Here is a 14,269-nt window from a genome sequence, read left to right as displayed (position 1 = left end):
TATTTATCTCGATAATACTAATAAAGTAAACATTATTTTATATGAATAGTAAGTTTAATACCCTAATCAGCGAAGCTCTAGTGCATGTTTTGCTTACTAAATTGTTCTACATATCCTTTATATTTAAAAAATATCCAAAAATCTAATCTACAGAAACAACCTATAGAAGGAGAAAAATAAAGTGTAATATCAGTGTGTACACTGGGAGGCAAAATCAGTGGCCACTCCCATTTTTTGTTTCAGTAAATAGTTGCAAGTTTTATAATTTTTATTTTTTGTTGTTTACTGGATATTTGTAAAGAAAAATATAAGATATTGCTAAATAAAAATTTAAAAAAACTAAACTGAGTAAAACAATTTTGCCAAAAATTATGCTATGGAAAGAATGAAGAAAATGTTCAATTCAATATGGAGTATATCCTCTCTTGCGTTGATCACCGCTTGCATTTGGCGTGGCATCATTTTTATGAGGTTTTGAATGTAGTACTGTGGAATATATTTATACTCCTCCAACAGGGCCATTTTTAATTCTTGCAAATTCTCTAGCATCACTGGGTGACTTTACCCGTTTTGACAACTCATCCCAGGTGTTCGATAGGATTAAGTTGGGACCATATGCTGGCCACTGATAGAAGCCCGTTCCGAGTAGTCACCAACTATCCTAGCTGTGTCATGCATAAAAATAAAACAGTCGCCAATTAGTGGCATATAAAGACGTAAAAATGTACAACTTAAATAGAGGGTTAGAAAGAAGCTTTACAGAAAAGCCAACAAAGAAGAGATTGACTGCTCACAAATTTATTTCTAAAAACCAATTGTAAACACAAGTGAGAGATTGTGTTTTATTTACCTCTAATTCTTTAAAACGGACCAAATAGTGTTGTAAGATAATAAAGTCATGTTTGCCGAAAGTAATTAATGGTAAAGAAATTAATGGTAATTTTGATTGCCGGTTGAGTAGGTAATAAAGTATTTTAAATTGTTTGTTAAGAGCCTGTTCTTTTATTCATGTGTATGGCTTCCAACATAGCTCTCTATCAAATATAAGTCCTAAATAAGAAACTTCGTCAGATTGTGGAACAGGTTTATTGTGTAAATATATGCTGCAGGGGGGGGGGTTAACTTTATTTTATAAAGATTGCTCCATATTTCAATTGTAGACATGTGGTTTTGTAACAAGGAAAGCTTGTGAAGAAGAAGGGTGTCTTATTAATATGGTGATGTCATGTGTTATGTGGCAGTGCATTCTGATTTGTGGACATATCAGAAGCAAAAATTGTGGAACTTTTAACTTAATTAACTTAAACTTTAATTGTGGAACTTTTATCTCAGAATTTTTAAAACATTATTTATTTTTACAAAGTTTCAATGCCTAAAAAATTACACATGCAGTAGCAGTTCAACTTCTTATGAAAATTTACTTTTACAACAATGTTTATGAACTTAATATATAAACAATTAATAACAATTGTTATAGTGGTTTTAGTGATAGTGGAAGAGAGAGTGAGTGAGAGGTCTCAGAATTCAGACATTCACAGATCACAAAGCACAATTCTCAGATATATGCTCAGATCCAGGAATTCTAGTCTTAAATTAGTTGAAACACATCTAACAACATTTCTTTGCATGTCTGATATTAGACTAGAACACATTATGTTGGGGCCGGCCTCTTTATGACCTGCACACTGTAACCAGTAATGGTCTATTGTGCATCTCTATTCTTTTTCTATCTAGAACTCCTGAACAGAGGACATGTTCTAGTATCTTCTTCTTCTTGGCAATATCTGCATAGGCTTGTTTCTGCCATTCCAAGTCTATACATATGCCTCTGGAGTCTACAGTGTCCAGTCAGCATCCAACTATTATTCTAGTCCTAGCACGTCGTAGATTTAGTAGTTCAGCTGTTAGTTTCTACGATAGTCCTTTAATAAAAAATGTTTTATGCCTCTGTCCCAGGCTACATCTGCCTCAATGGACTAAAAAGGAGAGGACTCGGGGGAGCATCAGATACAATGATATGGTACACAGATGGCTCCAAAACAATTGAAGGAACTGGATCGGGTTTTTTGTTCAAGCCCAAGATATGAGCAATCAAACTCATTAGGGAAGTACACTTTGGTCTTTCAAGCAAAAATTCATGCCATCAACGCTTGTGCCCTAGAAAATCTTAAAAGATGTTTTACTGGCAAATTTACTTTAACGAATCCTTTACATTAACAAAATCATTACAGTATTGTTCAGAAACTGGAAGAACTAATTGTTAATTTTATGAAGAGTAACAGTAATAACAAATGTCAGAAAAAAAAAGATTAATTTAGTAAGTTGGTCTAATATAGTATATACAGTGAAAGATTTAGTTTAAAATAATAAATAAATAAGTTAGTTCAAATAATTAAATAAATAAATAAGTTAGTTTAAATAAATAAATAAGTTAGTTTAAATAATTAAATAAATAAATAAGTTAGTTTAAATAATTAAATAAATAAATAAGTTAGTTTAAATAATTAAATAAATAAATAAGTTAGTTTAACAAATTAGTAACAAATTGACAATTTAACCTATATTTGGGATAAGAAAAATAAATATAGAATCCTTCATCGCAGAATGGATCCAAATAAAACAAAACGCGAAGTGGATATACTCTAGCAGCACTAGACAAACAACCAACAAGATTGGCAAATGCCCTGCTGCAATTGGAGAGGGCTAAACACACAGGAGTGATAGGACTAGTTCACTGGCATCTAAAAAAGCATCGACACAACATGGGCATATATAATGATGATCCCATCTGCAGATTATGCAATGAGGTGGAAACAGCCACACACATCATCTTCAAATGTGAACAACGGCTCAATGGAGATTAAATCTAACACAGAATTGTAGCAGCGACAGTCAATGACCTGATACTTCCAAGAAGAAAGATTGAGTCATTGAACACTGTACAGTACAGAACTAGGGAACTAGGAAGGTACAGTAAGCCAGAAGGTGGCAGTTTCTGGGGATCACAAACCCCGCTTCCTAGTATCCTAATTACCATTACCATTATCTGGGCAACATTCTCATTGAATAGAGAACAATTAGGTTTAATCCATTATGTAATGGATTCGTGTTTTTGGTTTGGTAAGCCACAAAAGGGTTCTGGGTCAATAGGTGACATCAAAATTTCCTTGGTCATTGTTCGAGAGTTGGTTAAAAAAAAGTTTCCTCTCGGTTTAATTTAAAATTACACTTTTATAAGTTGTAACAAGACAAGAAATCTAGCGTTTCACTTAAACTTTCATTTTTAAAAATCAATAAATTAAAATAAATGTAAAATGTCTGGTCCACGACTTGGAAAATTTACATAAGGTGAGAAATGACCTTGTGATAAATTCATTTTAAGGATGGGGCGCTTGAATTGACTTGAACTAATATATTAGCAAAAAATAAGTAAAAAAGTTTTAAAGATTGTTAGAAATTTTATTTTTGGCAAAGAATTAAAATGGATGGGAGATGGATAAAACAATTTCCTTGTGTTTAAGAATAGGGATTTTTGTATCATAGGCGTCCGATCGCCGGCGTCGAGTTGGCCTCACTGCCAATCCCACAATTCCTACATACAAACTACATATGTCAGTAGTTCACCTCTTCTTTATCCGTGTGGCCCGTTTTGTAAATATTTAGCTACAGTTAGGTCGGACAACAAAGATTGTCGTCCAAACCTAAACCGAGTATAACAATTGTCGAGTTATTTCATACTTGTGCGTTAACAAAATCGCACTCTCCATCGGGATCGTTTATTGTGATTAATTTGACATTTAATCGGAAAGGATAATAATAAAAGTAAGTCAGTTTTTCATTACATTTGTTTATTTTTGCCTAAAACGATACTCCACTGTTAGTTTCTAGCTTAAATCTCGTTTGGTACAATAATATGAAATGTTCTAATTGTTGGGTAATATCTTTGATATCAATAATTCAGCGGAAGGTGTGTTTTGGTGAAATAAAATTGCCCGAATCAGGCGATTCGTCGAGTAATCAAGTGTGTTTTATTAAGCTAGCTTTTTAGGCACGTACTATGCCTAAAGAGGACATACAATCCAAGTCCATTTTAGAAAAAAAAAAGCGTTTGTGTTTCCTGCCCGGTCCGGTATATCATGTGTTTTTAAAGTCCAACTCTTGGAAATAAACGAGTGGGAACAAAATTAGGAATCGGTCGACTATTTATTATTAGCCTAGAGAACTCAACTACTACTCCTAGTGAAAACATATTATTTGCGTTTGGAACGAGGTTTCTAGATTTTGTGGGCAGATTTCCATAAGTACTGAAGACTGTTGATTGTATTGTTTACTTTCCGAGTTACGTTATCGACGGCCAGTTCACGGGAATACAGATATAGACCTAAGCTAAAGAATCTAATAGTAACTTACATTTGACTAATATCACACAAACTCGATATTCTAGTGGTCAAGTTTATTTTTAACCATTGACAAAGTATTATATTGTATGTGTTGGATTATTATACAAATTAAAAAATGATTAAGTTAAGGTAAATTATACTTTAAATTGTCTGTAATATACGATATACACTGATTTCAAGTGTAATATAAATTGTGTGGCATGAACCTTATGACCTTAGGTGTAAAGAATAATGCAATCATCAAAAAAATATCGCTATGTACGAAAGAAATTTTCGATACCATGTCGTTTAACCTTTTTGTCCAGAGTATGGGGGTAATTTCACAAGTTGGTCGTTTTTGGTCTGTCAGACGCGTTTGGGCACTTCGCCATCTTCAGTGCTGAGCTTCTGTCTTATATCTCAGAAAAGCCGAATCGCGGCAGGCAGACCAAAATGATAGGAAACGACAAAACTACACGCTCGTCACACCGCAGACAGCATTAAAAAATATAATTTGACAACTTATAGCGTGGTCTTTTGATCATTTTGGTCTGCCTTTCCTTGTTGTTTGGTCTGCCAAATCTTCTGTGCTGGGCCTCTGTGTTATATATCAGAAAAGTCACAAATCCAGCACTGAAGATGGCGAAAAGTCGAATCGCATCTGGCAGTCTAAAATGATCGGGAACGATAAAACTCCCCTCCCGGCATGCCGCAGAAAACAATAAGAAATATAATTTGACAACTTATAGCTTGGTCTTTTGGTCATTTTGGTCTGCCTTTCCTTGTTGCTTGGTCTCTCAAATCTTCAGTGCTGGGCCTCTGTCTTATATCTTAGAAAAGACCCAAATCTAACACTGAAGACTAAAAGCCGATCGCGTCTGGCAGACCTAAACATCAAGGACAGGCAGATCAAAATAATCGTATAAGAAAAAATTATTGGCCCGTTAGAAGAATATAAGAGAAATATTAAGAAATATAACAATTTGACAGCTTAAAGCTTATCCGATTCCGATCATTTCTGAGTGTTCTATGCACTTGCCATGTATCATACCATAGACCACAAGAAGAAATATCGCAACTTAACTGCAAACAACAACCATCTGTCATGGTTTGGTTCGTTTAATTAGAACGACACTACTTCCACTCTCCTTTTTTTTTGTAGTCCCTTGAAAATGTTTTTATTTGATCCGTTAATTAATTTTCAAATTTGCAAGCTGGCTTCTAAGATTGATTACACTACCAATTTAGTATTATTAACTGGCAGCTGATTCCGTTATCAAAAAATAATAGATAATTTTACTTTTATTTTCAATTAATCGCAAATGTTCAGTCATTACATGTCAGAATTATTTGTAATATATTACTCTTTTGCCATTTGCGTGAGTGGACATTTTCGTTTTTTTTTTTTTTTTCTTTTTTTTTTTTTCGCCTTACCAATCCATCACCACGGTTTTTTTTTTAACGAGGGTTTGCAACAGCAGAGGTCATATAAACCCTCAGGGTGCCTCTGTTTTTGAAAAAAAGCCCATTTGTAAGTATGTCGGGTTCGAATGCAGGGCCGCTGGATTCGAACCCGGGACCTTTACCTTACAGTGATGAGGGCCGTTTCAACCGTTGCAGCCACCGACGCCCCCCCCCTTTTTTTCATGGTATTGTTTTTGAATTTACGGTGTTCTTTTTTTAAATGATACAATTTAGTCTTTTTTTTTCTATTTAACTAAATTCAACATGATGTGTGTAAAATATATAATATTATTGTGCTTAGTACTGTCACTGAGAGCTGAAATTATCTGGTCTATCACTTGATTTTTGTTTTAATCATAACCCTTCTGCCTGCATCCTAGTGTTTTATGATAAGCATACAGGAATATAACATGGTATAATGATTTATTATACACGCATGCACAATAAAAAGAAAAAAACGAACACGTTGAAACATAGTACTGCACTCTTATCACATTATAGCTTTAGCTGCACCGTCGAGTTAGAGCCTTCAGCCAGGCTTGTGTGATAGATTTGAGCTCGTTACTGATCAATTTACCGATCCGTCTATTCGAACTACGTTTCATTCAAACGCGTTTCGGCTTCTTCAGCGAGGAATTGTCTTAGACGTTACCTAACCATAGAGAATAGACGGGACCAGGAAAGTGATCAGCGATATGACGATTTAGCTTCTTATCGCCAGTATAGATTTTTTGTGAGTATAAATGAGGAGATGAAAGTATGCCGAACCGATTTCAAGGTTACTGTGTCGTAAGACTGGGAACTTGGACCCTATTGATTTGCGAGTTGTTAGCTGAACTCCATATTAGCGATATTACCAGCGTTTTGTAAACGATGAGTTTTGTTTGAAAACTACATGCATTTTGAAGTAATTATGGGGTTTTGCTAGATTTTGTTCCGATTGCGTATTTTTGAGACGCTTTTTTTTAAGTGGTCCACGTCGGCTCTGTTTCGGGCGATAACCTTTGATCGTGATAGTCCTGTGAGCTTGCTAGTTATGTAATGAACAGTGAATTTACATTTGTACTTGAAAACTATGCGGCTATAGCTCATTCATGCTACGGATTGTCGTAGTAATGAAATTCTCCACCCGGTGCAGTCGCTTTCACCTTTCACACGAGACTGAACGGTCACCGCACTCAGTCACCTAATAAATAATCCGTGGCAATAAGAATGAACAGGATAATCACTCACCACGTATTTAGCGGGTTTAGACATAATTTGTGTATAACTTTATTGTTATTCTTATCCAAATACTGTCCAGATCTCAGTTTGTCGATGCAAAAAGCTTCATTTGTGATGCGCAACAAAAGCAAAGTGCATGTTTCGATTCGAGTGAGAAACTAGACCTCGGTTAATTAATGCTCTCCTAGGTTTTTTTTTCCAAACTTATTAATCTGACTGCAGAAAGTCATTGCACCAGGTTGTGTTTCTAATTCTCGAGTAGTTTAGGATAAGGAGACTCGTTGAAATTGCGTTGTCAAGTCTTATCAGCCTACCACGTTTTTTATTGCGATTAGTAAAATCTTCAAACCACAAATTTCAATAATTCCGTTCTTTCTTTATATTTGAAATACTTCTGACGTTCTATGTACGAGTGTTAAATTCATATTGAATATGGTGCGGATTTCCGAGAATTGCATAATTTAAAAAGCAATTAATTTTCAAGCTGTGTTTAATAGCAAATTAAAAACTAAGACTGATTGCCAACAATAAATTAATACTATTTAAAGTGGTATGCATAATATTTGTGGGTTGTTAATAACAAAACGTTATTGCTGCTAATACTGCTAAAAAGTTGTTGCCGAATGAATGAATGAAGCTAATGACTTTCATACTGGTGGAACAACAGCATAAATACAAAAACCTATCTGCCTAAAGTTACTACTATACACTTGCTACAATAAAGCCGTAAAACGTACTTATTATCAAGGCTTGAAGTTGCTAGAAAGTAAGCACAATAGTCCTTGATGGACGCGGTGGAACAGACTATTTAGCCACAACATAAACAAATCAATCTTAATCTATACATTTACAACAATTGGTTACGGTATCTACGGTTACGGTAGCTAAATGCATACGTACAAAATATACTATCAAATTTAAAAATGTTATATCAGACTCGCTCTTAATTAGACCTGAAACTGTTAAAGATCTTTGTATCATTATTGGCACTCAGATAAACCTTCACCCACACATTAGTAAATCTAGCTAAAGCAATTATGGATGTTTTACACCCCATACTAAACATTTCCATGATCCAGATACACTTAAAAGATATCACTTTGGACATTTTAAAATAAAGACAGACAGACAGATATAAGACCAATTCTAGATTACTGTTTACTTCTTTGGGCTCCCATTCAATTCACCCTTATCAGTCACATAGAAGCCGATCACAAAAGATTTTTACGCCTGATATTATTTGATTGCATATTATTACATTCCTTAACTGATTACCCAGAGAAAAAGTGTGATGGATTTATCTTGGGACGTAAGGTAAGACTATGACGTTTTAACTTTTTAACTTAAGCTGTTCTCTTTCTTCTTTAAAGATGTCAATGTTGCAAATATGTTCTAATCGATGGGTGTTCATTTTGAGAAAGCGCTGCGTATCACACTCTCCGAACGAGGAGAAAAATATTCTAACTTCCTAAATTTGTCGTCGACGTGTAATTATTCAACCAAGTTTATTCAGAGTCACTTCTTAAACAAACTCTAATTTAGTTATATTATAAATTCACTAATTTCGTGGTCCGCTTGACCAATTAATATACTACAATTAGTTAAGGTTTTTAGTTGACATAAAAAAAGTTAATGGCACGAGCGGGATTCGAACCCACGATCTTCGGCTTGATACGCCGCTGCTGGCGATATTGAGATAGGAAGTTGGTGTCCGAGTGGATCGAGGTCACGATAGCTCAAGTGGTAGAGCAGCGGCGTATCAAGCCGAAGATCGTAGGTTCGAATCCCGCTCGTGCCATTGACTTTTTTATCTCAACTAAAAACCTTAATTAATTGTAGTATATTATAAATTTTTACAGGTATAGTTTATAAATAATTCGAGCACATTTACTCTATTGAATCGTGATGTTAATTCCTGGGATCATTCAATTTGTTTTAGCAGTATGTTTAATGAACAAATAAAGACGTCAAATAAAGAAATAATTTTATTTTGTTTTCACGGCATGATTTCAAATGCACAGGTATGGGCTTTTCAGTAAACGAGATTAACGTAGCGTACGTAGTTGAAATTTCAGTTAATAAATTTGTTGGCTGACTCCATGATGTCCACGCTGGTGCCATTTAAATTGACCTTTTCCACCGAACAATGCGTTCATTTTCCACATCCTTCTATTGGGCTTTATTACCCTGCACATCGATTGAGATGTGAGATGCCAGAAAATAATAATTCTCGCACGTGCGTGTCTGTGTGCTTCTGTTGGCGAGCGTGCATGCGTGTTTCTCCCTCCCACCTGTGTGTTAAATGTGCCCTTACACACCCAGGTTCAGAATTAATGGTAATAACTCGGAAATGTCTTTTTTTTCTTTAAAAAAAAAAAGAGAATTCGTTAAACGGTGTTCAGGGTAGTGGTTTGTCTAGGAAGGGTGTTAGGTTAAAATTTGTTAGATTATTAAATCCTCTGTACAAGGCAAATTATTGAATGGGCAATGAGGGAGACGTATTTCAGGAAATTGAATTATAAAAATCGTTTGTTTTTATACTTTTGGGCAATATATATAAAAATGTTATACATAAAGATGTGAAAACAGTTTCTATTAAATGATTATCTACTAAAATGATTTATTATTATTTCTAAATGGAAAGTCACTATCCATCACACCAATTAGGTATAGATTACATGTTAGCACAAACGAAGAACAGTTTTATAAAAAACACAGAACGGCTCTAAATAACTTGACAATAAAAGGGACATAAATTATGGTGAAGCCAACATATACCAGTGTTGAACGATTTGTAAGGTTTCGGTGGAGGAAAGTGTAAAAAGCTATCAGGGATAGAAGAACCTTCTTTGCGACCATTGACCTTTGAATATCTTCCTTGTTTCTATTATTTTATAATGTAATTATTGTAAGAATATGGTATGTACAGTGCCAAATGAAAAATAAGAAACAAACGAAAAAGCTATTTTTTACTAAATAAACAAGTCAATAAAATAACCCAAAAATAAAATTTGTCTTATAGTCACTGCCAGACCGTTGTTATTACTCATATTCATAAAAACAAAAATACAAATCGTAATTGCAAAAGATTTTTAGAAGAGAGGTGGCGAACTTTTTTCAGCTTTGATGTGCATAAATTTAAAATAATTAGATATAGGAATCTAGATATGAAAAGTTGGTGAACTTGGTAGCAAAAAAAGGTTTATTCACTTTAAAAAATTTATTTAATCGTTGAAATATATATCTTTTATATATGGGAAAAGTCCAATTAATTATTGGAGATCCATTAAGCGTAGAAAATGGGAAAAAAATTATACCAAAGAAATTTAATTTACATAACAAACTAGGTAATTTTTTTTAGAATGTTAAATGACATTGAAACTAAGTGGAAATAGTTCAAAATAATTATTATTTTGTACTTCTGGCAGCAATTGAGCCTTTTGTTAACGTATGTGAGTGTATATCTAATCTTTTGGAACAAACATGTTCGATTGATTGAGGCATTGTTAGAGCTGTAAATGTGATTCATGTATCTTCTTTCTCAGATACGTTTAACTGATCAATTTGAAAAAAATAGTGGATCAAACTTAAATTATAAATTCTGGATTTTGAGTTAGGTTAGTAGGATCCGCAATTCTGTTTGATGTTAGCCGTTTTATGGTATTCGATAATCAAAATTACAATTTATTTGGTACCATTGACGTTACAAATTATATCTGCATTATGTATCGGTCAGTTGTTGATAAAATAATATTAGAATCTTTTTGATGGTTATTTGTGTTTCGCTAACGGCGGATATTTTTGAGTAGCATGTTTTCGTTTGTTCAGTAAGAGTTTTCATTTTTTTTTTTTTTTTCGGTGTTTTGGATGTGCTGGATATTGGGAATGTTAAATTGAGTCGTGCTAGATTCATTGAATGTTCTTCCAGGTTTACTAGAGTGTACATAGATTTGTACCCTAGCATGACGTACTAACTCCTGTTGACTGGTTCCTGATACCTTAGCTGTAAACCAGATTTCAACTATTGATTACTTATATTTCTTATCAGTTTAAATCTTTATATTAAAGAAGGAATAAAAATATCGATATCCAAACTATGTGGTGATTTAGGAGTATACAGTGTACGTCTCATACTAGTTGTTCATTGCAATATTAAAACAACAATTAGCTTTAATCTTAGAAACCAATCTTTAGGTGCGAAAGTAATTCCAATATCTTTTAAATTTATTGCTACCAATTTTATGACTCCTCAATGATACAGTATGTGCCTCATTTGCACTTCCTGAATTTCAGCAGTAGAGTTGTTAATTTCATACATGATTGCATCCCATGATTTCCTGGTATTGTTTATTAACGAGATATTAATTACCAAATATAACTTAAAATATGTACCTCTATTTCCTAGTATAACATAATTCGTTTATTGTTCAACTCAAAAAGACGTAGCTTTTTGATAATTTTCTGATATTTAAAAATACAAATTAAGCTTGTTTTCCCTGTTTAGATCCAGTACAGTCAGTAACAGGACCTTTAACTAAGTGTTTTGTATAACGAATGTCACAAATGACTTATTTGTTTTATTTTTGCCCAATTCATTCAATTCTAATGTATCAATACTAAATTGAGTAACAAAAAACCAATAGTCACAAATAAGAAAACAATGGATTGAGGGGGTCGTTTTCTGAAGACTACAGACGATAACCCCGGTCTAAGCTCCGCCGTTCTTCCAAATTTAGATTCATATTTGGAGCCTCTCCAAAGTTGGTGATCACGGTGTCAGTAGCCTACAGCAGGTTCGCCACCGAATAGTGACATTTTATGTATACTCTTCCTAGTCTCATTCGCCGAATGGAGCGTTAGGTGAAAGAAATTAGTCTGAATGGTTCTCTTGTTTATACATTCAGAAAGGTTTGTTCACATATCAGGGTCGGTGAGTTTTTTCTACATATAAGTTACTAAGACTTTTCACAATACATGTACAATTGTTTTTTAAAGGTTTCAGTTATTAAGTATAGTTAATAAGTAACAACACTAGTGAAACTTACACCCAACCTTATTTTAGTAAGCTATAATTTTAAGCCTGGTATTAGCATTTTATAATTATTTAAATTAAATTTCATTTAAATTATAATTATTTTAATAGGTTAATTTCTACACTGGCACTAATGTTTATTAAAAACTGATTAGTCACTTTGTTTGTGTGATCATTCAATTTTAATAAAAATAAATTGAACAAGATATTATCTGGCACATTCTCGTGAACCTTTAAAATTAACAATTTGGGAAACTAGTCTTTTTCAATTCAATAATGAGGTCGTCGTGCGATGCCCGCAACTGTTTAGGTGTTGACACGGCGAATCATAACTGTAACAGTACCTGTGGCTCTGAATTCGAACCCAACGTATAGACATAGAAATAGGTTTTTTTTTCTAAAACACTTGGTCCCCAGGGTTTATTATTGAGAAAATAAATCAATCAACGATCGATTGTTTTATTCAAAACCTATTTTTGTTTGTTTCAGATCGCTTTCGATGATTTGAACGTAATGGCAAGGATGTAACATGAAAACTAAATTACATACTCAGCCTGGTAATTATGTTTTGAAAGCTTCAAATTTCATCCAGTACCAAAATTGTATTGTAGACCATCGTAATTATCGTGTTGTACATTGTCCGAATCTAAACGAATGTCTCATAAACGAAAATTCGGATGAGAAGGTGAATTGCAACACAGTCCATTTTGGCTATGCCGTTCCTGTACTTGTTGTCGAGAGGGATTCGGAAACGGCACTGTTGATGCTAGAGAAAGAAGAGCTGAGTAAGCCTGCTAATAGAAGATACATTGATATGGCCACAACTGTAAACCAAAGGAAATTCACTGAACCTGAAGAGGACATTGCTGCAATCGCAAAGCAGATTTCAGACCACGCAGAAGCTATATACCAAAATTGGAAATCTAGAGGTTTGGCACCGACTGAAATTCTCTCGTGTAACAATGTTACGCCGGAGAAATTCGCGACCAGTCTTTCTCCTAAGAAAACGGTTGATATCTTATCATCGACAGCCAGCTTGAATTCCAGTAATCTCGAGCAGTTAGTTAACAATTTCGTTGTTGAAGATAAAGCCAGGCTTGCCAGGCAAAAGTGTTCTCCGACGAAAAATCTGTCTTCCATTCAGTACGCTAAACAAAAATTTGAACAAAACGATAAAGTGAGGGGAGGTTGTTTGGGAGATGATATTATTAAAGGCTATACGAAATCTCCGACGTTTCCGAACGGAAGATCGGAAGGGCTCTCTCAATATATTGACGATTCGATAGATGTAACATCATCAGAATTACAGCACTCTTCTACGACGGGCCTTCAGACTTGGCCACTTAAAAATCGAGCAGTCGGTGCTGAGAGAAGCGCAACAAGGAAATCCTCTTCGATCAAACATGCTCCTCCGAAAAGTGAGTTTATAGACGAAGTCGCGAAGGAGGAAGAACGGTTAATAAATGCCCTTAAGAGCGGCATTATAATCGGAGAGGATATACCGGAGCGAGATACTAAGCCTAGTCTCCTTCAAAAGAAAGCTTTCAAAGATAAGACCATGGGGATTGTAAAGAAAGTAATTAAAAGTTACCAAGAACAAGCCGAGCAGAGAACGGAATACGTGGACTATACTCAAAGCGGCAAAAAAATTGTGAGGTGTTCTAGAAAACTTGGCGAAGCAGTGCCGCATCCTGAATTTAAACAGTACCCTCGGCCTAACTCTGGAAATCCTGTCAGACCTTTCCTGACGAGAGGTTCGGTTGCAGAACGAGTCCTCATCTTCGAGAAGTGTCCTGCGGAACTCGGCCTTGACAAAAGAAAACCAGGATTAACGGTAAGCCCATTGTTTATTACTGCTTTGATAATTTAAGGTTGAACAATAATATGTAATAAATTAAGAAAAATGAGAATATTAGGAATAGTTAAGGTGGAGTAAGTACGTAAGTTAATCAGCATAATGTTTCTACTCACAAATTGTTCTTGAGTAGAACAGTATAGAGCCATCGTTTTCTGCCGATTAATTAGTTGATATATATATTTGATGAATAAAAAATAAATGAACAAAATAGATAAAGTAGTTCAATTATCTACATATTAGCAATTAACTATCTGCATATATTAGTAAGATTTCGTATTCTTATTTAACCTACGCAGATTGTTATTATTATTT

The 14,269-nt window shown here is 34.3% G+C and overlaps 1 protein-coding gene across 10 annotated transcripts in view; it reads left to right on the top strand.

The window, feature by feature from the left end:
- The first annotated feature begins 3,595 nt into the window (after window positions 1–3,595).
- The window catches only part of LOC106674088, a 31,026-nt gene continuing 20,352 nt past the window's right edge, over window positions 3,596–14,269 (top strand). For 5 of the 10 annotated variants that reach the window (XR_002910474.1, XM_024227861.1, XM_024227862.1 and 2 more), the window contains exons 1-2: window positions 3,596–3,822; window positions 12,589–13,933. Coding sequence is in view for 9 of the 10 variants with exons in the window: in XM_024227861.1 (XP_024083629.1) it covers window positions 12,629–13,933 (1,305 nt within the window). In the remaining variant the exon portion in view is untranslated. The remainder of the gene's footprint in view (window positions 3,823–12,588; window positions 13,934–14,269) is intronic. The other 5 variants (XM_014406556.2, XM_014406557.2, XM_014406554.2 and 2 more) reach the window with 1 other exon arrangement.

The sequence above is a fragment of the Cimex lectularius genome, unplaced genomic scaffold, assembly GCF_000648675.2.
Source record: "Cimex lectularius strain Harlan isolate CLEC.00 unplaced genomic scaffold, Clec_2.1 scaffold177, whole genome shotgun sequence".
Lineage (NCBI taxonomy): Eukaryota > Metazoa > Arthropoda > Insecta > Hemiptera > Cimicidae > Cimex > Cimex lectularius.
Note: the sequence above shows the minus strand (reverse complement) of the source record. Positions and strands in the feature narration are given on the sequence as shown.